The sequence below is a fragment of the Dipodomys ordii genome, unplaced genomic scaffold (genome assembly GCF_000151885.1).
Source record: "Dipodomys ordii isolate 6190 unplaced genomic scaffold, Dord_2.0 Scaffold45, whole genome shotgun sequence".
NCBI lineage: Eukaryota > Metazoa > Chordata > Mammalia > Rodentia > Heteromyidae > Dipodomys > Dipodomys ordii.
The window spans coordinates 12,532,944-12,560,722 of record NW_012267261.1 but is presented as its reverse complement, the minus strand read 5'-3'; the positions used below and the strand labels follow the sequence as shown (position 1 = coordinate 12,560,722).

The 27,779-nt window shown below is 38.2% G+C and overlaps 2 protein-coding genes across 2 annotated transcripts in view; both read right to left on the bottom strand.

Annotated features, from left to right (window-relative positions):
- The window catches only part of Hgd (homogentisate 1,2-dioxygenase), a 47,856-nt gene extending 36,461 nt beyond the window's left edge, over positions 1–11,395 (bottom strand). The window contains exons 1-3 of the mRNA XM_013019380.1: positions 11,371–11,395; positions 5,013–5,084; positions 3,809–3,897 (exon numbers count right to left, since the gene is read on the bottom strand). Coding sequence (XP_012874834.1) covers positions 3,809–3,897; positions 5,013–5,084; positions 11,371–11,385 — 176 coding nt within the window. The 5' untranslated portion in view covers positions 11,386–11,395. The remainder of the gene's footprint in view (positions 1–3,808; positions 3,898–5,012; positions 5,085–11,370) is intronic.
- Positions 11,396–13,939: 2,544 nt separating this feature from the next.
- Positions 13,940–27,779, bottom strand: part of Rabl3 (RAB, member of RAS oncogene family-like 3) — a 44,151-nt gene continuing 30,311 nt past the window's right edge. Inside the window, exons 5-8 of the mRNA XM_013019283.1 lie at positions 24,579–24,729; positions 19,769–19,840; positions 16,687–16,725; positions 13,940–16,159 (exon numbers count right to left, since the gene is read on the bottom strand). Of these exons, the coding sequence (XP_012874737.1) occupies positions 16,094–16,159; positions 16,687–16,725; positions 19,769–19,840; positions 24,579–24,729 (328 nt within the window). The 3' untranslated portion in view covers positions 13,940–16,093. The remainder of the gene's footprint in view (positions 16,160–16,686; positions 16,726–19,768; positions 19,841–24,578; positions 24,730–27,779) is intronic.

Genomic DNA, 27,779 nt, shown 5'->3' with positions numbered 1-27,779 from the left:
CCCTTATCTACTACTTGAATAGCAGCCATAAATCCTAGTCTGCCATGATGAAGCCCCTGGTTACACGTTCACACTGGGGTCTCTGCCTTCTAGCCCCTCCTCACCTCAGTAGGTTATATAGGTCACCTCAGACAACAGCTGGCACTTCTCACTCCTCTCTTGTAAGAAGGGGATCTTGCCTTGCCAGTCCTTTTTGTTCTTTGCTCTTTGTACCTGATGTCTGCGTAGCTTTCTGGCAAAGTCTAATTTATTCTAACAGGTACTTAGTTGGAGATAAGTCTCACAGAATTGCCTGCCCAAATCTCCATACTCATACAGCAGTCTCCTGAGTAGCTAGGATTATAGGCATGAGCCACCATCACCTAGTAATGTTCTTTAGCTTTGTCTTCTGCGATTGCTGGGAGTACTAAAAGAGTTCATGTATCTAAAATGCCAAGCACAAGGCAAATGCTCACTTATTAGAAGCTTTTTAAACTGTTTGTCCTCCCTTAATCATCTGTGCTTTTATCACAGTCTATACTTTCTCCATTCTCTGTCCTGTGTCTCATATTCTCAAGACCCAAGGGATCATCTGTCTAACTGATCTAATAGAAATTAATCCCTGAGACACAGACAAAAGTTGCTAATAATTTTGCAGTTCCTTGCACTCTGATTTCAAAGAATAGTGACTGAGAGTTTCAGGCTGGCTCATCTATATTTGGGGCTGGACCTAACTTCCTACTGGGTATGAATATTTTCAGAAAAATTCTTATGGATACCTTTAGAGCACTCTAAATGGATAGGTAGGCCATGCCTAGAATCCCTTATTTTTTAGCTGAGTTTATAAAACTCCTCAGGCAGCACTACATTGTCCTGGACAGAGATCTAATTCTGATTCAGGAAAGGTTGCCAGCTTCTTAATGAAATGCCAACAGCTCCTTTTCAGCCTCCTGGAACAGAGCTCAGCTCCTGCTGGCTGAAGATATTGCTGAATAATGGAGGCAGGCAGTAAAATCTGGAGACCAGGTGGCCAGTTAGAGCATAGACCATAAAGTCATGAACATAGTCACTGTAGCCACGTTGTCATAAATAAGAATGGAGAAGATTGTCTGGAGCTTACCTGGGTCTACTTAGGGGGGAGGGTGGGAAGGAGGGAAGGAGAGAGAGAGAGAGAGACAGACAGACAGACAGAGACAGAGAGAGAAAGGGAGAGGGAGTGAGGGGGAGGGAGGGAGGAATTACCTTAGGTAGCCAAACTCAACTGGCGTCAAATTCTTAATCCTCCTGTCTTACCCTCTCAAGGGCTGGGATTATAAGCATTTACCACCATGTTTGACCCATCATTTTCTTTTTTAGTTTCTTTTCTCCTAATTCTCCACTGCACATACTTATCAAGAGAAAAACAATATCGATAATGAAGATAATATACCATCTGCCATAGCTTGTACTCAACTTTCTGACAACCTCCCAGAGATACCATGGAGTGGAAGCAGGAACTCAGTTTTGATGGCAGTAAATGCCCAAATGATGGTGATTTTAATAGTAAGTAATACTGCTTGAGCACATGTATTAATTAAGCATACCATGTAGTGTGCTATTAATTTTTAAATTTTATTTATTTATTTAATTAATTTTTTTGCCAGGCCTGAGGCTTGAACTCAGGGCCTGGTGCTGTCCTCCAGCTTTTGTGCTTAAGGCTAGCACTTTACTCCGCATGTGACAGCTCCACATTTGGCTCTTTGGTGGTTAATTGGAGATAAGAGTCTCACTGACTTCCTGCTTAGGCTATGTAAGGCTTCTATTAGCCCAATAGCCTCCTCTCACATAGCTTAGCATGCTCCTTCCCTAGGCAACACTAGACCCATTTGGCAAAGGCAGTAAATAATTGGCCTCTACCCTACTTTACCTGAAGATGGCACCCCGTTGGGGCATTTACAACCATATAAGGCAATAAGATTCCCTTAGAGTGGCCTTCAGGTCAAGACCCCTTATCTACCACTTGGGCAGCAGCCATAAATACTAGCCTGCCATAATGAGCTCCCTCCCTGGGCCACATGTTCACACCAGGGTCTGTGCCTCCTAAACCTTGTAGGTTATAAAAGGTCATCAGACACAATAGCTAGCACTTCTTCTCTTGTGAGAAAGAGTCTTGCCAGTCCCTTTTAAAAAAATTATTGTAAAGATGCTGTACAGAGTGGTTACATTTATATGAGTAAGGTACGTTTCTTGTTGAACATTGTTACCTACCCCATTGTTGTTCTCTCACTATCCCCTCCCTCCCCTCCTCCTTCTCCCCACTCCCCCCACCGCGAAGTTGCAAAGTTCATTTCCAACATAGTGTCCAGTGGGTATCATTGTTGCAATGAGTTATCTTTTGTACTTCTTCCAGCATTTTGTTATTTCCCTTCCCATGCCCCAATAAGATAAATGCATATACAAGATGGAGGGTACCAGAATCAAAGACAGAGATTGCCAGAAATAAACCAATGAAAAAAAGAAAAATGAAATAAAATAAGGAGAAGGAACTAGATATATAGTATATTGGCGACATCAAAGTTGACAACTAAAAAAAAAGACCTGTTGTTTACATGTCTTGGAGTTTATTTCAATTAACATCATTTTGTATGGTCATATGTTCATAACTCTTGAGCTATTATGATTCCCTGTCAGGATTAGGCTTATACTAATCATTTCAAATGAGGGAAACCATAGAGGCTATGTTTCTTTGGGTCTGGCTTACTTCATTTAATATGATTTTTTTCCAAGTCTTTCCATTTCCTTATGAAAGGGGCGATGTCATTCTTTCTGATAGAAGCATAAAATTTCATTGTGTAAATATACCACATTTTCTTGATCTGTTCATCTACTGAGGGGCATCTGTGTTGGTTCCATATCTTAGCTATGGTAAATAATACTACAATGAACATAGTTATGCTGGTAGCTTTGGTGTGGCCTAGTTTGAGATCATTTGAATAAATGCTCAGGAGTGGGATTGCTGGATCATGGAGCAAGAGGAGCAATGGAATAGAATTGAGGACCCAGACATGACTTATGGCTACCTAATCTTCAATAAGGGAGCCAAAATTATCAGATGGAAGAAAGACAGTCTCTTCAACAAATGGTGCTGGCAGAATTGGCTACACACATGTAGAAAATTGAAGTTAGATCCTGCACCAAAATCAACTCCAAATGAATCAGACGTCAAGGTAAAAGAAGAGACCCTGAAAGTATTACAGGAAGGGATAGAAGATATGCTAGGGCTACTCGACACAGGTTGAAACTTCCTTGCCAGTCCCTTCGCTGGAAATAAACCTTTCTTTGTTCTTTGTGCCTGAATACTTGCATGGTTTTTCTGGCAAAGTCTAACAGCTTCTAATCAGCAGAGGAAGATATTACTGTGAATCTTCTCATTGTAATTTAATCATTTTATATATAAATGATATATTAATATTAATGCATAATAATATTAATAATATATCAACGATAAAGAAATAAAATAAAGCAAACAAAACACAACTGGGAAATCTTTGGAAGAAGGCTGGAGCATGAGAAACATTTCTTTCTGAACCCTTAGAAAGAATCTGTAAATGGAACCGGGCTTGGGTTTTCCAGACTGTGTATAGCTGTTCCCTTTCTCTCTCCCACTGGTCCTTTGATTCTAGCTGGGGACAAGACATAGTATGCCTGGCTGTGACCCATGACCCAGATGCACTGGAGAAGAAGGACCTTGGGCAGCCCTGGGAGGCTGGGTCTCAGGTGTAGGACACAGCACAATGTTCTGGCCATAGTTCCTACAAGCTGAAGGCTGTAATTAATCTAACCCCCGTACCTTCTCTTATTGGTGCTCCGTGGACAGGTGAAGGCAGATCCTGAGAGCTGTTCAGCATACAGATTGTAGGGGCAGACTTGAGGGTTATTCTAGAACAAAGGAGATAATAAACATTATCACATGAATTCATAAACATTATCACATGAATTCAGAAAGCCTCTTACTCTCCCTCCAACTAACTCAGTAGGAAATCCTGCTCTGCATGGGATGTTCTAGGCCATTGCACATGACTCTACCCAACCCACACATACTTCTTGTAGTGACTTTTTATGTGATTTCCTTCTGCCTATAAAAGGAACACATACTTCTTATAAAAGTATGTGGCTCAGGCTATAATCCTAGCCACTCCGGAGGCTAAGATCTGAGGATGGCAGTTCAAAGACTGCCCAGGCAGAAAAAGTTTATGAGACTCTTACCTCCATGATTTCACCAACCAGAAGTAAGCCAATGATAATAATATTTGAGTCTGTGCTAAAAATGGGTATCTTAGGATATGTGCCATCCTACAAAAATTGGGACTTTTTTTCTTTTAAAGGACATATAATCTCATAAGCATTTTTCATGCCATGAAACACTCTTGAAAAATTTTGGAAAAAATGTTTTTTTTGCTATAGTTTTGCAACTATAACCAACACCAGTATGAATATCTTTGTGCATCCATTTGTAACATAACTTATTTTCTCATCATTATTATATTAGATGCTATTCAGGGAATTACCAGTGAGTGTCCCTAACCCTGGACTTTGGCATTTGTCCTGGAAGTCCTATAGTTAATCTTATTAATTCAGGTTTGGAGCTTTGCTCTCAATGGTAAATGTCAATTCACTTAATTTTTTTAAAAAATTGTTATTATAAAGGTGATGTACAAAGGAGTTACAATTATGTAAGTCATGTAAAGAGTACATTTCTTTCTGGACAGTTCTCTCCCAGTTTTCCTCTCTCATCCCCATCCACAAGTTGTAAAGTTCAATTCCAACCCGTTTTTTAAAATTTAATTTTATTGTCACGCTGATGTACAGAGGGGTTACAATTACCTGCTTAAGGTAGTGAGTACATTCCTTGTCATTTTTAAACTTTCAATTTTGTTGCCCTATGTCCCAGTTGTCTTAGTGACTTGTGAAAACCTAGTTAGTTGAGCTGATTAGTTGAAAGTGCCTTGTTGGATGTGAGAGTCAATTGTCTGAGTTATTCCATTCATTCATACCTGCCCTTCTGGTAAGGAACCTGGACAGCGAGGGTCTTCTGAAGTACACTCGTTCCCAAATCCAGAAATGTACTATACATGAAAAAGACACAAAATAATACCATTAATGGATTTAGAGTGAACACCACAACATTAACAGTCCACAATGGTTAGAATTTCTATATGGATCTTCCATATGTAGTATCTTGAGTGTGTCTTGGCATGTCACTATAGTCTGCATGAATATTAAAGATGTAATAGTTAACCAGAAAAAATTCTGGGCATTGCGTGTAATTCTCTTTCCTTACCTGTATGTACCTGGCTGATGTTATAAACGTGTGTTTGTGTGTGTGTGTGTGTGTGTGTGTTTTGCCAGTCCTGGGGCTTGAACTCAGGGTCTGGGCATTGTCTCTAAGCTTCTTTTGCTCAAGGCTAGTACTCTACCACTTGAGCCACACAGTGCCACATTCTGCTTTTCTGTTTATGTGTACTGAGGAGTTGAATCCAGGGCTTCATGCATGGTAGGCAAGCACTCTACCACTAAGCCACATTCCCAGCCCCATATAGGCTTTTTTATTTTTTAATGTTTGTTTTTGTCAATTTTGGGGTTTGAACTCTGGGCCTGGGAACTAGCCCTCAGCTCTTCAGCTCAAGGCAAGTGCTCTACCACTTGAACCACAGTACTACTTCCTTTTTTCCGGTGGTTAACTGGAGATAAGAATCTCACTGATGTTCCTGGCTTTGAACGCAATTCTCAGATCTCAGCCTCCTGAGTAGCTAAGATTACAGGCATGAGGCACTGGCACCGGCTTGGCTTGTTTTTAATGATGCCCTTTCAACTAAAACCTCTTTAATTCTGGTTCTATCTGCGAATTTGGAGAAAGGAAATGGGATAAGCATCACCTCCAACCCAAATTAACAGGATCTTGCTAGACCTAGATTGCAATTTCTCTGAGCTTGGGGCTTCATTTCTCTTCTATACATAAAAAGAAACTTGAAACCAGACACTGGTGGCTCACATCTGTAATCCTAGCTACTCAGAGGCTGATATCCAGAATATTGTGATCTGGGGCCAGACTGGACAGAAGTGCCTATGTTTCCCTTCAAAAAGCAGAGCTGGAAGCATGGCTCAAGTGGTAGAGCATCATTTGAGTAAACATGAAATGTTCAATTCAAGCCCTAGTAACACACACACACACACCAACTTAGAAGTATGTAGAACTAAACTGACAGCAAAATCCTTGCCAGAAAGCTCTCTCCTGACTTGCCTTCTTGCAGGCAGAAGCCCATGCAATGCTACTGTGATTGCTGTTTCTTAGCTTTGTACCCAGAAAAAGAAGTCAAAAGAGTTTCTCAACAAGGTGAATTATGAGGCTCCTGTGAAATTCACTAGTTTTTTCATGGTGAAGAATGCTTTATTGGTGGTTGGTACAAGTCAATAAATATTGATCCCCAAAGCAGAGCTCAGTAATTTAGAAGATTACTGGCCCATAGAGAGCTGAATGAAATGGAACCAAGTGATTGCTAGTTTGATTGACGCCCATTCTGCTTCCTGGGAAACAAGCATCTAGTCAGCTGACACATGGCCTGTGTATTTCATCAAGTGTGATGTCCATGGTGGCTCTTGATGGGTCTGCTTCTCCAACCTTTGGGCACACTGCAATTCCATTCTCCTGCTGCTTGAAACAGCTTTTGTTTCTCTGCAATTTAATGTTCAAGATGCCTGCCTGAAGCAGTGTTTATGGTCCTTTGGGCAATCTGATGAAGAGCCAGGAGATTCTGTGACATCTTGGCTCTGTTAACTATATACCAACCATAACCTGAGACTTACTATTATGCTTGTGTGGGGAGGGGGAGATGGAGGAGGGAGGGCAGCGTATTACTAGAGATTTAACTCCAGACCTCATCATTGCTAGGTAAGTGTTCTATCACCTGGGCCTTTTGAGACTTCTGCAATACTGAACACACCTGACTTTTGTCATAGGTCTCTCACTGTCTGCACTCTTTATTCTTGCGTAAATCTCATGAAGGCTGGGACTATGCCAGTCTTAATCACCTCTACCCTAAGCCTTGTCTCATGGAAACTAGTAGATATTTATTGACTGACTTAGTTCATTTAGAGTCAGTTCTCTGAGTCCATGTTTGCTGTGGTAAGTGGAGTTAGAACCTCTTCTACTCTAACTTAAACATGGATTGATTTTAGTCCAGGCTAAATACAGTACCGCCTTGCTGGGTGAGTGAAATGCCTCCAGCTGAGTACGATTCTTCAGGGGTATAAGCAGGGTGGCTGTGGGTGAAGTTTTTGACAGCTTGGGGAAGGATGAGCTAGCTATGACACACCTGGATGTGTGAGCAATGATCAGGCCAACAGTGTCTATATTTGGAAGAAATAGGAAATGTAAAATGTTATGACCTAGAAAGCAGTGAGGTGAAATTATTATTTGCCTTTATATCCTTTTTTTTTTTTTGGCTCTGTTGGTGGTGATGCTCGGGATTGAACTCAGAAGCTGTATGCATGTTAAGCATGCTTTCTATCATTGAACTACACCAGCAGTCCCCATGATTTTTTTTTTTTTTGGTCCGTTTGGAAATCTTTCATTGCACAGACATACACACATCCATCCAGCAATATAATCACACTGGTTCATAGCAGTAGCATGAAGTCTGCAATGCCATTTTTGGGGGGAACGGCAGAGACCATCCAGTATCTTCATTCTCCACAGAATACAATTTTCTTCTCTCAAAATGAACTTCATGCTCACCATCAGCAGGATTGCATCTGAGCTGCTGGGAATGGGTAATGAGCTCAAATTATCTTTGCTTCTGAGAAAAAGAATTTTAGACAAGCTTATGTCTGAAGCCACTGAGTATTACAGTGCTTCCTTTTGTGCCTCAGCTGCTGGTCCTATCTATAAGGAAAAAGGAAAGTCTGAGAGCTATCTACTCCAGCTGAGCTTTCTGGAACGTATGGGTGGATTTGCTCATTAACCTTCCCCATTCTTTGCAGTTGCTGGCCTCCGAATAGAGGACACAAAGGTGTTTAGAACAAGGAAAAAGAGACTTAGTGTCTGTGATTCTGAGATATTTGATTCAGGCTGTGCTCTTAAAAAAAGAAAAGCAGAAAGAACAGCTGGTGGTTTGGAAGGGAGCCACTGAGACTGAGGCTGGAAAGAGGTGTGAATTCTTAATCCATTTCTCCATCTTAGTTCAGTGCATTGGCTGGTATGTGTGTGGAGGGAGGGAGGGGGGCTGATGAGGGTAGAAATTACTGAGTCACTGTTGATTTGGTTGGTTTTCCAAATCCTCTGAGAGCAGATTTACAGAGCAGGTTTTTTTTAGAGCCTTAAAATGCCATGTCCCTCACTGCTGAAGGCAAGTGAATTGAAGAAGCTGTATTTTGCAGCTGCATTCTCAAGGCTTTGAGCCCAAGGACAGAACCTAAACTCTGCTTTATTCAAGGGTGCAAATCCAAGCTTTCAACTCCAGCTGGCTCAATGGATATGTGAAGATATGCCTAATCCAACAATGAAATGAAATAAAATAAAAAAATTTAGAGTATGCTTACTTCAGTTCAGATTTTTGAATAATTTGACCCTACACAAACATGTGATTTTCTTTCTAAGAGAACTACATGCATACTTTCCAAATGAAAAAAAAATGACTGAGGTCCACATGACTTCAGCATTTTTAGCAGCTTGCTCGCATACAGCTTTTTAATTCTCACTTGGTCCCCAGGATATGATTAACTTGTCAGAGTAGGTTTAAGAGGTGCTTTCTCCCGAGTCAGAATCTAGGTAACACCTGATGGGAGGAGCAGATGGTGTACCCCACTTCCTTTTTTTACTTTTAATGAAAGAGATACAAGTCAGGGTAGAAATGGAGCTACTTCGAGCTTTTATTTCCTCAGGCAGAGAGTCCACCATTTCTAGTTAACCTTGAAAGGAAAAGAGAACTATATCTTAACTTGGGAGTGTTGGTTAATATATCAGAAAAGTCTGTTACACTTGTAAGTGTGGTTAACTAAAGGAAATTGGGGGAAATTCTGGATTTGGCTGTACATTAATTGTAAGCACTACTATCCTGTTAAGATGGACCTAAAAAGAGATTTGTTTGAAAAATAGAAAAGGGTGAAGACAACAGCAGATTTGAGTGATTTGCTTTGTAGACAAAGGAAGAAGCCACAAGCCAAGAAATGTAGGCATCTCCTTGAAGCTGGTGCAGACAAGGAAACACATTCTACTATCAGTCTCTAGAAGGAACCAGCCATGCTAACACTTTGGTTTTAGCTCAGTAAAACTAATTTCATACTTCTAGCCCACAGAACTATAACAGAATAAGTCTGTGTTGTTTTAAGCCAGTATATTTTTGGTAACTTGTTATAGCAACAATAAGAAACTATGTAGGGCAGTGGGTCCCCTCTTTGGCTAATTATCAGTATCACTTTAGATTCAAAGCTGGTGTATCAAATATCTATTGGTAGGGTTCCGAGTCACATATACGAACAGCTTTTCATTTTATACATGAGGGAATCAAAGTTTGGGAAGTGGAATAGCTTATTCAGGAACAAAGGGCAGTCCATTTTAAATTTATTATCTTCTAAATTCTTTCCCTAGTTGTGCTTTTATGTAAATGTGATTTCATTTGAGGTTTTATGTTGACATAGCCATTAAAGTAAGGGGAAAAAAGATGAGAAGCATTTTTTTAAAGTTATGTAATGCTTATTGATTAGGATGGCTATGATGCAGTAGTCTGGCTTTCTGTGTTTAGATCCCTGACCTCTAGAGCTAACCTCTGCTTCTGGAGATTAGACAGCAGGCTGGAAATGTCTTTGAAATTGAGAACAAAGACCAGTATGCAATTTATATTAGTGTGGTGTTGCTTTGAATACGAAGTTGCTTAAAATTACAGCAGGATTTTAGATATGATTTATTTATAAATGGTATAGATGCTCCCAACCCCTGCTGAACTTCCTTATAGGATTTTCATCAGAAAACGAAGTTTTTAAGTATTCTCTACACTTCAAAATTTCCATTACCTCCTTAGGTATGATGAACCCTGCCCAGTGCCCTAGATCCATACATCCAACTACTTCCTGGATATGACCTTTGGCTGTCCGTATGGCAATTCCAATTTCGTTGAAACACTGGAATTCCAGAACATGAAGGGATCTTTCTGCACATTTTGCTTTCTCTGGCCTCCCTCATCCTTTTTCACTTTGCCAATGCTGGCTTCTCTCTCAAGACAGCCTAGGAATGACCCCCTTCTGGAAGTTTCTCTTGATTCTCCCTAATGTGGACTTTGTTCATAGTTTTATTAATCTGCTGCATCATATGCTAGCACATATTATTTGATGAATGATGGGCTTAGTTTTTTCTTTTCTGGGGATTCTGTGGTTTGAACTCAGAGCCTCACATTCCCTATGGCCCTGGAGTCACACCTTCGCTAGACATTGGTTTAGACACTGGGACACACTGCTTGCTTGAAGGCACCAGTCTACTAAGAACAATCAAGCCTCCTTTTTTCCCCCAGCTGAGCTGTAGATTCAGACAAACCCAAGTTCTAGCATGGTGTACATCACCGACCAGCCATGAGCTTGGGATATTCTGTCGTCTCTTTGAGCTTTACTTTCCTCACTGGTTAAGTAGAAACAAGAATATCTATATCTTAGCTTTACAGTGAAGATTACAATATGAGTTAATTCAGAATTAAAATGCTTAGCACCAAACACTCATACTTTTGAATTGTGCCTTGAATAAAAGAACTATTTCCCAGAGGAGGTTCGAGGACTTGTACAGACCAAGGCTGATTCTGAATCTCAAAACAGCATATCTAATTGGCTGGACAGCAGCAGTCCAGGAAGTTGCATCTCTAGAATCATGCCAGAAAGCAGCAGAAAGATGTAGTGAGAAAAGTGTGTGCATGTGTGTCTGTGCATGCATGTGTGTGGTTGATGGAGGGAAGTCCTTAGAATGTCCACAGATCCCCAAAACAATATTTGAAATGAACAAAGGCAGGAGATGGCTAATATCTTTTCCTTGTCTCCCAGCCTCAACCATAGTCAGAGACGCTGCGGTGAAGCCTCTGAACACAGTGGCTTGGACCTGACCCTGCTCCAAGTCTTCTTCAGTTCTGATACCCTTGAGTTCTCAGAAGTTGAAGAAACCACAACAAACTTGCCAGACTTTTTCCTCCCTCCCATCTCTCCCCTCCCCTCCACCCTCCACTTTTTATTTTTTAAAAAATCTCTCCTCCATCCTCTTTTTGGCGCTAGAAGTGGAACTCAGGGCTTCTCATATGATAAGAATACTCTACTCTTAACCTATGTCTAGTCATACCTAGTCTCTGGTCTTTGTTAAAGCCCCAGCCAGATGGGGCTTACCTTCAACTCTGCCATTTTTCTTTCTGCTGCAAGCCTTCCGGAAACCCAGGCCAGAGAGTATGAAACCCAAATCCTTGTGTTTCTTCTTCTGGCTTCTCTCTGGATGTTCTTGATCTCACCACTTCACTGTGAATCCTTGGTCCACAGTTCACTCAAGAAGAATCACTTCACTTATAAACTAGAGAGAAAGTCCAGCAAATTCTTACACAATTACTTGGTTTTTCATTAAACATGGACTGTTTAAAGTTTGCAGAACCCAGCAGAAGTAAATATTGGCTAATCACTTGCTGCACTTAAAAGAGGCAGAGTTCTCTCAAAAGATTTGGGAAAGGAACTGTAGGAGTTAAGTGACTGCTGGATGTGGCAGACAATTCTTACTCAGGTCGGGAAGGAAGAGGAGGGAGTGTCAGTCCCCATGGAATCACTGAAAAAAATTAAGTATATTCTGACCCAGGTGTTTCTAGAGCTGCTTAAAGACAGGGACCAGCACCAAACAGTTTTTCTGCAGACTCCTTCTAGGGATGAGCTCAGGTTTTGGGGTAGACCATTTCCTAAAGCATTTCACTTCAAGTAATATGACACATTAACTATAACTTGTCTTAACTTCTTAAATATCTTGAGGGTTCTTGTAAATTCTTTAAAGAATATTATTTCCTAATGTGATCCTAGCTTACTCAGGAGGCTAGGATCTCAGGATTGCAGTTTGAAACCTGGGCAGACAATTAAATCCCAGAGATCCTTATTTCTAACAAACCAGCAAAAAAGCTATTAGTGGAGGTGTGGCTCAAATGGTAGAATGACAGCCCTGAGTGGAAAAAGCTGATTGAGAACTCCAGGCCCTGAATTCAAGCCCTAATACTGGCTCAAAATGAATAAATGAGTGAAAGTACAGTGTCTACAATCTATGTATTCTCTAATTTCTTAGTTTCTGTGAAATAGCAGATCCCTGGAATCACTTGGTTTGCCTGTCAAAAGATAAAATCCTGGATGTATTGCATATATACAGAACCAAGATAGGAAGGAGGGGGCAGAGATGAAATTCTGGAATCTGCATTTAAAACTTGTATTTCAGGAGATTTTTATGCATTGATGAGTTGTAAAGCAATTGATTTAAGTCCTTAAATGGAGATGTACATTAATTGTAACTGGAAGTCACATCCTTTTTCCTGCCCTATGGAGCAGCGTTGGCAAACTGTCTTCACACATTGTGTAATGGCAAACGTACTGTGAATATGTGAGGCTCAGAGCTAGAATTCTTAGAACTTTTCCCTCTCACCACATGATTTAGTTCAGTCCTGTGACTACAGAGAAATATATTCTTAATTTTTTCTCTTGCTTGTTTTTCTCCAAACACTGTCCTCCACTCTTTGAATTTTAACACATTAAATCAATAAGACAACCTGTTAGACCCCTAAACTTAAAATAGGATATTACCTGTAATTTAAAAAATTCAGTTAAGCCACCATCTAGTAAATCCACACACAAAGCCACTGTGTTGGGTACTGTAACACCATTGAAAAGAAGACTCAACAGCACAGATAAGGGCAGTATTTAGGAGCTGTTCTTCTCAGTCCAAGGCTCAGCACATCAGTTCTAGGAAGCTGAGTTTCAAAATGGAGAAAACCATCAGCATGGGCACCTGGACTATATCATGAATGCCTCATACAGGGAATGCTAAGAACTTGTGCAAAATCTAAATCAACCTTCTTTGGAATAGTTTTTTCTAGAGAATATAGGAAGATTTTTCTCCTTATTCATGGCAAAGGCATCTATTACAAAAGATAGATTAACAAGATAAAACCATTTATATAAAAACCCATAGTTGAATAAAGTTCTCCAAGAAATTGGAGAAGCTGTTGTAATTTTTACATACATTGAAACCTATGTATATCTGTTGTGCAGAAATACTATTGGGCTGGCAGAAGGACAGAGCTAATGAACTTAATTAAGTAAGGCCTGATGTTCACATTCTTCTTGGTATCTTTTGTCTTTGAAGGAACGTATCTCTAAATACAGATTTAGGGATCTATTTTGTGAGAATTCAACTAGGTTATTTTGTTGGTACTGGGGCTTGAACTAGAGTGACACTTCTAGCCAGGCTTTTTGCTGGTTAATTGATGATGATGTATCTTGTACTTTTCTGTCCTGGCTGGCTTCAAACTGCAATCCTCAGATCTCAGCCTCCTGAGAATCTATGATTACACAAAGAAGCCACTAACACCCACTTACACAGTTAGGTTTTAAGGCCTGTGTTGAGGAAGCGGGGGGGGGGGGGCGGGGAGGTAAAGGGCAGCCATGAGTGACCTTTCTATGCTTCTGCTGTTTTCTCAAATGCGTAGGTGCTACATTTTGCCATAGCATGTCCTAAACCCCACTGTCATTGAGAACGAGACAGTAGCCCAAATCCTTAATTGTATTCCAAATAGGGTCTTGCTCACCTGAGGGACGGATGAATGCCTATATGTCTCGATACCTGGTTGCCTCTACAATGAGTGAGCAAATTGGTTTAGAATTCTCTACTTGCACAGGGAGAACAAACAAACCAATGACTAACAAAACCTTTATTACTAGCAACTTATCCAATATAGAAGGTAGGAAAATTAAGAGTTAACTAAATACATTAAAAACCATTTGTGCGTTTATGCTCACATATTTTCTATAGGCAATTTTTATGACTACTTCTTAAAAATTATGCTTTAAAAGCATTCTTTAAAAAAAAGTCTGGCTGTTGAAGTTCATTTTGGTAAATAGCCTTATTTTGTTGCTACAAATTCTTGCAAGAAATTTACATTAGATAATTAACTTTATCTTAGAAACTATAATTCCAGGAATTGGGTTGGTAACAAGAAGAAATGGAACTAGGAATATTGTTAATTTTTTTAAAAATGCTGTCCCTGGAGCCATCAGTGATGGATTTATTTATTTTGGCGATAGGGATGGAACCAAGGGCAAATACTCTGATACTGAGCTAAATCCTTAGCTCATTTTTGTTTCTTAGTAAGGAAGAAAATAAAGAAATTTGGATGGATTTTTTTTTAATTTGAAAAGAAGAGAGGGAAAGATTTAGTTTTTAATTTTCAATTTCAATTTTTATTTTTATAGTACTAAGGATCAATTCTAGTGTCTCACACATGCTAAACAAGTGTACTTGCACTACATTTCCGTTGTGGGTTATGGTTAAGCTGTTTAACATTGATTTATTTTTAACAAGGACACTCCGAAGAGTTTTGGATGATTTAGGCCCTTGTGTAGCATTTGGTTTCTATTTCCCAACTCTATAGCCTCTGCCACAACACACCTTTGCCACATTTCACACACAGAACATGATTTGCATGACTCCATTTTATCTAAAAAAAAATAAAAATGAGCAAAAACAACCAGTGCTAGCTGCTGCAGTGAGTGAGGGAAGAAGAACAGGAGAAAAGTTCAGCTGATGAAAAGTGCCTTCAAAAGGCTTTTGTAAATTCCCCAGACTGCTGCTCCAAAAGCACTCACTAACATTTTAATATCCTTTCTCAGTATACCTTGGCTTCCAGAGTACTTCTAAAATTTAATTAACGTGGAAGAGAAAATGAATTTAGTTCTTTTTCACCTCATTTTAAAACAAGAATGAAAATGATTACTTTTTAATATGAAGTAAAATCAGGAGAGCAGAGGACTGCAGCAAAGAGGGAAAGAACACAGGTGATCTCACACACACACACACATGCAGAGAGCTTTATAGTGACGATGAACACTAAGAATCTAGTTCATAATTCATATAAATGTTTCTTATTTTTACTTTTCCCCCATAAATACATTGTTTTTTTGATATAAAAATCATATTCTTAGTTTTCTGAGTATAGCTAAGGGACAAGTCAGGAGTTGAATTTCCTTGAAAAACGTAAACATCAAAGAGTAAACATCCAATCTCTTACTGCCCTTGTGCAGGTTTTAGATTTCTTCCTACCATATCCAAACAGAAAACATTATGAGCCTGCAGACAGCTGCAACCTAAAGGATGAAGAAGCTGTCAGTTTATCACAGAATTCTTCTTTTCTGGTCCTGCTGTTCTCTATGTATTATTAATCTCTATTTATATTTAACTCCAGCTATTAGTCTGCCCCTCTCAGCCACCAAGCCATTTAGAAAGTAAAGGAGAGGGTTGCTATTTTTAGGCATCCCTGTTGTGTAATGAGGGTAGAGACAATTAAATAACACCATTTGGCTTCTTTGAAAATGAGGGAGATTATTTGAGGTGGACAACTCGGGACTGGTTACCTAACCTTTCCCCTCAAGAAGGTAAAATAAATAACAGAGATACATCTTTGAAGTACTTAATTTAGCCTTCAGCAATAAGTGTGGGAAAATTACAGACTCGTAAAGAAAGCCCTTCAGTTCCAAGCCAGAGTAAATTTTCTCTGCAGTACCTTGTCACTGCTCATTTACTGCATCCTTGTGAAAACTCCTCCTATTTTCACCAGGCTGTCACATGATCTATAAACAGGGGCAGAAGAAAGGTGGGGAGCACAAAGGACAGGGGACGGAGTTTGGATCTCCCCCTGTTGGGCTGTCCTTTCATTTTTCCATTAAAGGATAAGGCTAAAGGGTAGCATTTTAAAGATGCTTCCATCAAAAGGCCGAGATGTAAATAATTGACACAGCAAAAGGAAAGCTGTGACAACTGCCACTGCATGCTCTTTCTTCCAAGGGATGAGGGTACTTCAGTCATTATGAAGGTACATCAGTCATAATGAAGGCTCTTAAACGTTCCTCCCAAAAATCGTTTTCGATCAGGAAAACCTGGCATCTGTAGGTAAGACACAAGATCACATTAAGTTTTGAGTAGGGAGATCTGTTATTTTTTTTCCTGTTTTCTGTCCCTGTATTCCAGCCTGTTTACCATAGAACCAGCCTTTTAAAGTTTTACTCAGAAAACCACAGAATATTAATTGATAAAAAAAATCCTACCCAAATGGAGAACATTTGTCAACAAATTGGAGACACTGTCATCTAACTGGCCAGGATGAAGTGAATTTCCTAAAATCACAAACTGGACTTTTATGTAAACTATTTGTATTGTGACAGAATCTGTAAATAAATGTTTGAGTCTCATGGTTAATTTTGTTATTTTATACAACTTTATCTATAAATTTATCTTGTATCTTAGTTCTTCACTGATTTTTTTTCTTTTGTCTTTAACAGGATAGAAGAAAGTAAGTTCCTTGAGCCTATAGAGGGCTTTCCATCAACTTTTTAAGACCATTTCTGGAGATAAACTTAGAAACTATCCCTCTAAATTTAAGAACCCATTTTCAAGAAAAGACAGATACCAACCTGATTGCCATCTCTTAAAAAGTACCTCTTCTCTATGACCTGTGAGAAACAAATAAAGATTTTTGTAAGGGCTTAGCACACTTACCTAGAAAAAGTGACTAACTAGAAAATAATCTCATTGACAACAGCTTTAAAAGCCAAACAAAAGCAAAAAGTAAAAACAATAAACTAGGAATAAAGTCAACAAATGAGGTGAAAGATTTCTACAAAGACAATTAAAAACACTGAAGGACACTTTAGAAAATGGAAAGACTTCTCATATTGATCATCAGAACTAATATTGTGAAATGACCACACTACTGAAAGCAATATACAGAGTCAACACAGTTCCCATCAAAATACCAGAGCTATCCTTCACAGAAATAGAAAAATCAATCTTAAAATTTATATGAAAATAAAAAAGAACCAAATAGCCAAAGTAATTCTAAGCAAAAAGAAGCATCCTGGAGGTATCACAATACCTAATTCCAAATTATACTTCAAAGCAAAAGTAACAAAAACAGCATGGTAAGCTGGGCACAGTAGTTCACATTTGCAATCCCAGCTACTAGCAGGTAGATATTTGGGAGGATTATGGTTTGAGGCCAGACAGGAAAAAATTGAATGAGTCCCATTTCAGTGAGCTGGGTGTGGTGCCAAATTCCCATCATCCCAATTATACAGAAAGCCATAGATAAGAAAATGGCAGTCTGAGGCTGGCTTTAAGCAAAAATAAGAGATCTAGCAAGACACCATGGGCTCTACTTATACTCTTAGCTATTTGGGAGCCTGAAAATGGCCAGCCTGTGCTGAAAAAGTCTATGTGACTCTGTCTTAACAGAAGAAGCTGGGTATGGTGATCCCTGTTTATGGCAAGAAGCTTAAAACAGGTTTGTCAAAGAGCAAGTACCTCAAAAATATGCAGTACATAGCAGGGCACTGGTTGCTGGGCTAGTTAGCGGGCTGAGATCTGAGGAGAGCAATTCGAAGCTGAAAGAAAGGCTGCAACTCTTACATCCAATTAACCAGTAAAAAAACAGCCAGAAGTGGAGCTGTGGCTCAAAGTGGTAGAGCACTAGCCTTGAGCACTAAAGCCCAGAGACAGCGCTCAGGCCCTGAGTTAAAGCCCGAGGACAAGTTTAAAAAAACAAAAGGCAGCACAAAAAAAAAAGGGCTGGAGAAACGTCATTAGTAAATATAGTAGAGTACCTTCCGTGTGAGGCCTGAGTTCAAACTCCAGTACTACAAACAAAGCAAAACCAAAAATGTGAGACCCAATCTGAAAAATTATTAAACCAAAAAGGGCTAAGAGGGCATCGCTCAAGTAGTAGAGACCTTGCCCCCTCTACCTAACAAGTGTGAGGCCCTGAATTAAAACCCTAACATGGCCAAAAACAAACAAACAACTTCTCTGCCCTTAAAACAGCATGATATTGGCACAAAATCAGACACAGACCTATGGAATGAAAGACTCAGTATAGCCATCTGATTTTTGACAACAGAGACAATAACATGTCTCTAATAAGCAGCCTCTTCAACAACAGAAGGTACTGGGAAAACTGGAACTGGGTAGCCACAGAGGAAGACTGGAAATATATCCCTATCACTTACCCTACCTATAAAATAAATTCAAAATGGACCGAAGATCTTTACACACACACCCCTCCCCCCCACCACACACACACACTCTTACGCAGTACTGGGGTTTGAACTCAGGGTCTCAAGCTTGCTAGCTAGGTGTTCTACTATTGAGCTACATCTCTAGTCCTTTTTTGTGTGGGTGACTTTTGAGAGATAGGGTCTCATTTCCTGTCAAGTGTGTACCTGGACCATGATACACCTATCTTAGGCTTCTCATTACAGCTGGGGTGACAGGTGTAACTTCTACACCTGGCTTCTTTGTGTTGAGATGGAGTTGCATGGACTTTTCTGCCTGGGCTGGATTGGAGCAGAAATCCACATGATCTCAAACCTGAGACAACATACGCATCTCACCCTGCCCAGTTATTGGATGAAAAGGGTGTGGAGTATGAGCCCTAGCTAGTCTTGAACCATTACTTTCTGGAGCTAGGATTACAGAGTAAGCCACCGGCAGTTAGCTTAAATAACCTTAAATGTAAGACCTGAAATTTTGAAACTACTATAGGAAACAAGGAAAATACCTAAGATATAGGCATAGCAATGACTTTGTCAATAAGATCTCAAATGCCCAGGAAACAAGAGCAGGAATTAATAAATGGGTTGTATTACATTAAAAAGCTTCTACATATCAAAATGAAGAGACAACCTACAGAATGGGAGAAAATCTTTGCCATATATTCATTCAACAAAATATTAATATCTAGACTATATTATGAACTCAAGAGCTAGCCCATACTTGTAATCCTGGTTCAGGAAAACCCAAGAGATTCTTATTTCCAATTAACCAGCAAACACTGAAGTGAAGGTGTAGCTCAAGTGGCAGAGCACCAGGCTTGAGCAAAAAAAGCTAAAGGAGAGTATGTTGGCCCTGAGTTAAAGCTTTAGTACTGACACACACACACACACACACACACACACACACACACACACACACACACACACACACAAATTAAACACCAAAGAATGAATAACCCAATTAATAATGGACAGATGACCAAAAAGTTCTCAAAAGAAGTACAAATAAATGGGAAATACATGAAGAAATGCTCAAATTTTTAGATATGGAAGATATCAATTGTGGAAGAAGCAAAGAGAACTCAAGGCTTTAGCTAGGCAGATCCTTTTTCATTCAGTGCCTTTGGCAGGTGAGTGGGGAAAAGACATGAGTAAGTACATAAAGAAAATGGGAAATGGGTAAACATGAATTGTTTTAAGGGGAACTATGTGTCTTTTTCAGAGCCTCACTTAAATCTTGGAGCTTTTACCCTTTGCTTAGAGAAACACTGGTGATGGAATAAATACGTCAATAAGCCTTGAGCAACAACAGATCCCAACAGATAAGAGATGAAAACAGGTATTATTCAGCCTGTAAAGTTTTGGGCAAAGGGATAAAAGGACACAGTATTCTATAAAGAGTTTATATTCTCATTTAATAAAGCTTAACGATAATTGAAGGCATTACCTTATCAAAAAACCTACTAAGCTTGACAGCATTGGAAGAACCTGCAGCTAAGTACCGTGGATTTGTGCAATCCTGAAAAACATAAATTCCACAAATGAATGCTCAGAAGCAAAATCATTTTAAGTATAATAAATTTTATAGTAGTTACAATTATTCCTACACTAAACATTTTCAATATTCTTATAAAACACCTGAATAATGTTCAAATTACGATGTATAGAGTAAATAGGAAGATAGCAAAGAAAGATAAGGTGCTTTACTGTCATTTAAGCACTTTTAGTGTATGCTGAATCAATGTATTTATCATCAAATATTCCATGAAGACTAAATTCATTGAATTTTCTTTTTTTTGCCAGTCCTGAGGCTTGAACTCAGGGCCTGGGCACTGTCCGCGAGCTTTGCTCAAGGCTAGCATTCAACCACTTGGGCCACAGCACCACTTCCAGCCTTTTCTGTTTATGTGGAACTGAGGAATCGAATCCAGGGCTTCATGTATGCCAGGCAAGCAGTCTACCACTAAGCCACATTCCTAGCTCTTGTTGAACTTTTACAACAAAACTAAGGTGCTAATCATTTACCCCCAAACCAGAAATAGTCATTACAAACAGCAAACACTTCATTTTTTTAGGTAATAACTAACAACTTAAGTGTTCAACTACTTAATATAATACATATACTACAACTAGTTAATATAACTACTTAATACAGTTCATTTATTTAATATAGTACTACTACTTAGTACAGTACATACAGTAGGAAGCAGGTAAATAAAGCTAAAAGGAGCAAAGGAAAAACATTTGCCAAAACCTTCTCTTCATAGGTCACAAAGACATTCTGTTTTTAATGGTAATAAACAATAGACATGTTGCTACTGTTCAGTAGGAGTCTTTAAATAGAAAAAAAAATAGGGTTCAGATGACAGAATAATCTGGAATGTGAAACCACTACAATACTTTGTAAAGACCTTTTAAATAACTTACTGTCCTTCTGGAATTGCAGTATTGCACTGTCTTTGCTAGTCACTAGTGACCTTGCCAGACAGAGTAGACTTTGATGCTTACCTTAAATGCTACCTGTTTTATCCATACACAACATTTCTTGGATCACATTTTAAATTCTGGCCAGAGACTGTAATATATTCTTCAGCCCTGTCCACTTCACATCCCAAAGAGACTACATAACAAAGTTTTCAAAGACCACAAAGTACTAGGGAAATCAGACCCAGAAAACTCTATTTGAAAATCGGTGCCAATATTCCTACATTATGTAACACTGCTTAAGTTACTAAGCCTTTAAGCCTGGGCTTACTCATTTGTGAAATGCATGATAATAATTCTTATCCTATAGGATTTTTGTGAAAGTTAAATAGTGCATGTCTGGTACAAATCAGGTCTTGGAATATTAGTTCCCTTTTCTACTCTAAGAGAATGCTGTCAGAATTTTCAGATACAAAAAGCATCTAACACAATAAAGATAATTCCACAGATGGATTGAGTACACGAAAACATCATTGTACACACTGTTGTATTTAGAATAACACCTGGACATATTTCTATAGAACAAACTTTAGATTGGCATTAGATACATTTTAAAAAGTGGGCACTGGATTGTTTCTAACATATTTATAAGATTATGTCTTTGTTGCTCCCCCATGGTAAAACTCCTGCTTTCACTATATATGATGTTGGTATATGTGGAGGGGAAGGGAAAAAACAAATCGTTAAAACAGGGATACAGGAGGACCCATTGCAACAATGAGATGTACAAGTTGTTATGTCGAAAAACAAACTTTACAAATTTGGTGGGGGGATGGGGGCGGGGGAGGATGCTAAGGGATGGGAAGGGGAAACAAAGGAGGAGGCTACAATGCTTGATAAGAAATGTACTCATTATCTTGCCCATGTAATTGTAACCCCTCTGTACAGTATTTTCACAATAAAAAAATACGTAAAAAAAAAGTGGGCACTGATTACATAGTCATCAGAATGTGAAATGGTGATTCTAAACTAAAATACAAAAATGATATCAAACATCAAATAAGTGCTCCTGGCCTCAATATCTTAATTTCAGGGCTCTACAATTCAAGGACTCTGAAACCCTGTTTTTAGAGTGAAAATTTTGGAGCTGTAAAAGCCATTTGCCACTGGTCATGATTGAGGAAAAAGCCTGAAAATTAATAGTTCTAAATAGCTGTTAGAGCTTGAGAAGGGATCATTATCGATCTTTTTGAAACAAAAACATACCAGAAAAATTCATATTAGACACAGTAAGTCTAACAGGACTTTAAAGAATAAGCCATCTTCTAGCTATTTTTAAATGTCTTTTCCTTTTTAGTAGTGGGGATTGAACCCAGAATGTTACACTTGCTAGGCAAGTGCTTTGTCACTAACCTTCATCCCAGCTCTTCTATCTATTTTTAATTTAAATAATTTGGATTTACTGAGAAGATACCTTTAAATCAATTTTTTTTGATGTATACATTTGCTATATTCTTACTTTTCCATGGGATTTAAACTTAGGGTCTGGTCATTGTCCCTAAGCTTTTTTTTTTTGCTCAAGGCTAGTGCTCTACCACTTGAGCCACAGCTCTACTTTCTGCTTTAGGTGGTTAACTGGAGATCAGAATAAGCCTGCCAAGGCAGACTTCAAACTGAGTTCCTCAGATCTCAGTCTCCTGAGTAGCTAGGATTACAGGTGTGAGCCACCCATGCCAGACACTTTTCCATAGTTTTAAATGAATTCATTTGTGTCACAGCTCCACTTAGAACTAGTATTATTAGTTTTCAATTTGACTTTTCTATGTATTACAGAATCTTTTTTATTTCACTCTCTTTGAAGCCCTTTATATCTTATTTTCCTCCTGGAATTTTCTTCCTTGCATCTCATGACACTCTTCTATCACTGTTTCTGCTGTGATCTTCAAGCTGTACACTGATAAAAGCCAAAATCACATTGTATGTGAACTCTTTGGAGACTGTCCTGAAGTCCCATGTTGCATACCTTTACAGCTTGTTACCAAATAAAGGCCTCTACAAGGCAAGTAGGAATAACATACACCTAGCTGGTTGTCATAGAAACACATAGATACAATTACATTCAGAAATACCTTGTAAGTTTCCACTGAGATAGATTAAATACAATCAGTGATAGATGTCCCTTTGGAAATAGTGTTCAGACAAAGGCACCTTAGCATTTCTGCAGCATGGGTAATGTATATATCTATATACAAAAATCCTTTTGAATACCATGGTCCAATGCTAACTATCAGGAGTATTATTTACATTGAATCTTCCACAGTGACAGCTGAGGGAAAAAAGGCACCTTTTGCTGAACAATATAATGAACAAAAGCAATGGAATGGCAGGCAGAAGCTGACTTAGTTATGGGATAGAAGTGGGTGAACCAAGCTCTATTAATCAATGTTGGTTCAGAGCCAGAACATGAGATTCACCCGATTATTAAATTTTCAGTTGGAGTTATAAATATACTTAACTAGTAAAGTGTGTGCTGATAGCACTGCATTAAAAAAGTAACAAAAACAAAACAAAACAAAATTAGAGTCTTGGATTTTTTGCCAGACCTTAGAACAAACAGTTTCAGCTGGGGTGAGGGGGACAGTTAATTTTCACAGATACTGTTGGTAATATATACAGTTACATTTGTTGGTCTAGGTAACTTATAAGAGCTCTTTAAAAAAGTTAAACTTTTCATCTTAGTTGAAGGAAAATTATATGAGAAATAGTCTTAATTATACAGCCTAAACTCTAGAGACAGAGTGACATATTTGACCTAAAAGTTACCTGTCTCTACTTCTTGTCTTCATCTTTTAATGGGGATAAAAGTAGTATCTACTTCAAAAAGGATTGATGTGGAGATGATTCATGTGCAAAAATGTATATATAGCACTAGAACCGTGTTTGACACCTAAGTGCTCAATAAATGCTGCCCACTGTATTATTAAACCACCATCACTGCATATCTGGAATGTAAAACAATGAATATGTTTAGAAATCCCATTTGTGAATGATGCTATATAACAATAACTATAGATGCTGGCCAGGAACTTTCTCCGGGTAAGGCTATCTATGTGAGTACCATTTCTTAGCTTTTTTATCCTTCAATTCTAGCTAAACTAGCTATCTCAGGAAGGACTCAATCCTCTGTACATGTGTATGTTTTATTTTTTGGGGGGGGGTCCTGGGCCCTGAACTCTGGGCCTGCACACTGTCCCTCAGCTCTTCAGCTCAAGGCTAGCACTCTACCACTTACTTGAGCCACAGCACCACTTGCGGCTTTTTTCTTTTTGCTTATATGGTGCTGAGGAATCGAACCCAGGGCCTCATGCATGCAAGGCAAGCGCTCTACCATTGAGCCACCTTCCCAGCCCATGTGTATGTTTTATAAACTACTCCTTATGATGAACTTTGAAATTTTCTTATGTGATTTGCTGCCTATTAAGGTACATTTTTTAAAAAGTATTTAAGAAGTTTTGCTAAGGCAAAAATAATCAAGGCATAGTGTTAGCTTGGTCATTTTAATGATTTTGATTTTTTGTATATTTTAAAAAATCTTCAAGAAAGCATCTATGCCTACATTATTCATAGAAAAAAGTCTAAACATTCAAGTAGAACAGTCAAAGTGACTGTGTCCATCTGAGAATACAGATATGTTGATTCTAACCTTGACTCTCTCTAAATAGCCTGCATGTGAGTATGAAGGCTTCTTCCACTGGAATTATGACTTAAATGTAAATCTGTTGTTTTTCCATTGCTTAATAATAAAGCAAACATGTATTAGTGAAGATACATACCAAATTAATCTCTTCTGCATTGAAATCCTCAGCCAAGAAAGCAGTCCTAGTTAAAACTTCATGGCGCTTGGTCTCATGAATCTGATCCAGTTTTGTTCCTATTACCAACAGTGGGATTTGGTTATCAGCAAACTGCTCCCGATCATAATCACTGTGATAAATAATAAGGGGTGAACAGAGTTTACCTTTCCAATGCAGATATGTGAATTTAAATGTAGGTAATTAACTGATTCCTGCTTACCATCCTCTATAAGTCTCCTTTTTCCCAATTCTTTTCTCCTTATATTTGTTCATTTACCAATCCACCATCATCTGAGTTCCAACTATTCATTTAACTAAGAGATTTGTTCCTGAATATCTTTATTAAAGATAATGAACAACTGGATGTTCACGTATACTGTGATCATGTGTCTTCTACTGCTGACTCTTTGGGTTTTTTCAGTGTAGAAGCATAGAATAGACTCATATGTTAGTCTACAGAAAATCAAGAAGCCTGAACACAAACCTTGTGCAAGAGAGGAATATATCAAGTTTCTGGAGCAAGAATAATATCTATATCCATCACACACATTTCTGTCTATATATACAAAAGGATCAGATAATGGGGGACATGAAATAAGGAAGCTTACGGCTGAATAAGCTGAATATAGGTGATACTACAGCCTGGAGAAAAATAGATTAAACAACTAGAAATGGAAGGACAATAGCTGAACAGTAAATTGAATAGAAAAAGAAAAATATTTAGCACCAAATAATTATTATCCTGACATGAGAGCCATGGTAGACAGACAGTAGTAGTTAAATCAGTCATGGTCATTGACTATTACAATTCCTTTCAATTTCTTTTTTTAATGTTTATTTTATTGTAAAAATACTGTACAGAGGGGTTACAGTAACATGAGTAAGGTAATGAGTACATTTCCTATTGAGCATTGTTACCCCCTCCTTTGTTTATCTCCTACCATCCCTCCCTTCCCCACCTCCCCAACCCCTCCGTCCCCCCCCCAAGTTGTAAAGTTTATCCCCTCCAAGTTGTAAAGTTCGTTTTCAACATAGTGTCTTGTATATCTCATTGTTACAATGGGTCAACCTGTATCCTTATTTCAGCATTTTGTTATGTCCCTTCCCCTCCTTAGAAAAATGTATATACAAGATGCAGGGCACCGACATCAAATATAGTGCAAACAGGGGTTATACTGTGGGGGAAGAACATACCAAAGAAACAGAAAAATCACATAGTACATTTTAAATACATCAAAACCAATAGCAAGCAAGAAAAAAAGACAGTTGTGTCCCTATCTTGGGGTTCATTTCACTTAACATCATCTTATATGGTCATATGTACATAGCTTTTGACCTTTCTATTTGTCCTAGACTTATACTAGTTATTGCAAATAAGGAAAACCATGGGACCTATGTTTCTTTGGGCCTGGCTTACTTCACTTAATATAATTTTTTAATGGAAAGACTTAGAAAAAATTCCTTTCAATTTCTATCTGAAGGATACAGTAGCAGTATAAATAATATTTCTTATCATTGTAAGGAACATAAAGCCTGCTGTTGCTGAATGAATTTAAATTCTATTCACATATTAGAAGGAAAGCAGATTTGAGTTCCTGACATGTTGAAAGCTCAATTTACCACAGTCAGCAAAATCTGCCTTTGAACATTTTATGACAGTAAATCAATATTATAGAAGCTAATCAATACAACCAAGTTGAGCACAGCTTTTCTTCTACCTTCGCTACTACTTCTCTTTCTAAATTGGGGTGGAGAGGACACTACTCAATTGTTGTGTCCTTCAAAATAATCTTCCAGAGCCAAAACTATCTCACAGTCTTAGAACGCAACTATTTTGGTCTATGTCATTGAGATATTGTAATTACATTTATTGCACCCAAACTAGTAACAGCTCAAGTTCAAGACCAACTTTTAAACCAACATTTTTCTGACATCAACTGGATTTAGGAGACATGTTCCAACTAAAATTTGATTCATACAATGTTTTCAGAATATGTGTTTAGGGCTTTTTCTTACATTCACTAATTCTGTCTCATAAAAATTTTATATGTATTGTATCAAATTCCATCTTTGCTACATACACATTGGTGTCACTCAAAGTTTTGTATACTTTCTTGCATATTAACAAGTGTACAGTATAAACATTTGCTCTCTGATTGCTTATAGCTTTCATTACATTCACTGTGATACAAAAGTAGACAATTAGAAGCCGTGAGCAGTGGCTCACTCCTGTAATCCTAGCTACTCAGGAGGCTAAGATCTGAGGATCGTGGTTCAAAGCCAGGCTGGGCAGGAAAGTCCATGAAACTCTTATCTCCAATAAACCACCAGAAAAAACTGGAAGTGGCGCTGTAGCTCAAGTGGTAGAGCGCTAGCCTTGAGCTGAAGAGCTGAGGGACAGCGCTCATGCCCAGATTTCAAGCCCCACAACCAACAAAAACAAAAACAAAAAGAAAAAAAGTAGACAATTAGGCTTTGTCAATTAAAAACTAATTTTAAAAGACATCTGTATCACATTAACTGTGCCTTTCATTATCATTTTCTTTCATAAAATCTTACACTCAGTTTAAAATTTGATTTTGAAATCTTTTTTTCTAAAAAAATTACATGAAAATCTAATGGGGGGAATTTTAACAAGAATAAGGCCAATAACTCCTCAAAATCACAAAGCTATAAACATCTATAAACAGTCACTTTATAGTATAATGCTACTTTGGGCAAATAAAAACAAAATAAAAAGCCCTGAATCTTTCAGACATTACATTTAACTGACACTGAGACAAGATTTAAGATTCAGGAAACAAGTTTAGAAGACTCTACAGGGATACAATTAGCAAAATCCAGGAAAAGGAAACTACAGAAAAACCTATCATTTTTATTTTACAATAAACTGTTTTTACAAAAGAGAGAGAATCAAAGATTAAAAGAAATTTCAGAAACAAAATACAATGAGTTAGATACTATTTTGAAAAACCAATCATATTTCTTTTAGATAAGTGAGGAAATTAAAGTGCTATTTGATTATTAATGTACTCATACCTTACTCATGTAACTGTAACCCCTACGTACAGCATCTTTACAACAAAATAAAATAAAAAAAGAATGTTAAAAATTTAAGTATGATAACCAAGTTAGTTATATAAAAAAGTACTCATTGTTTAAGGCACACATCTAATATTT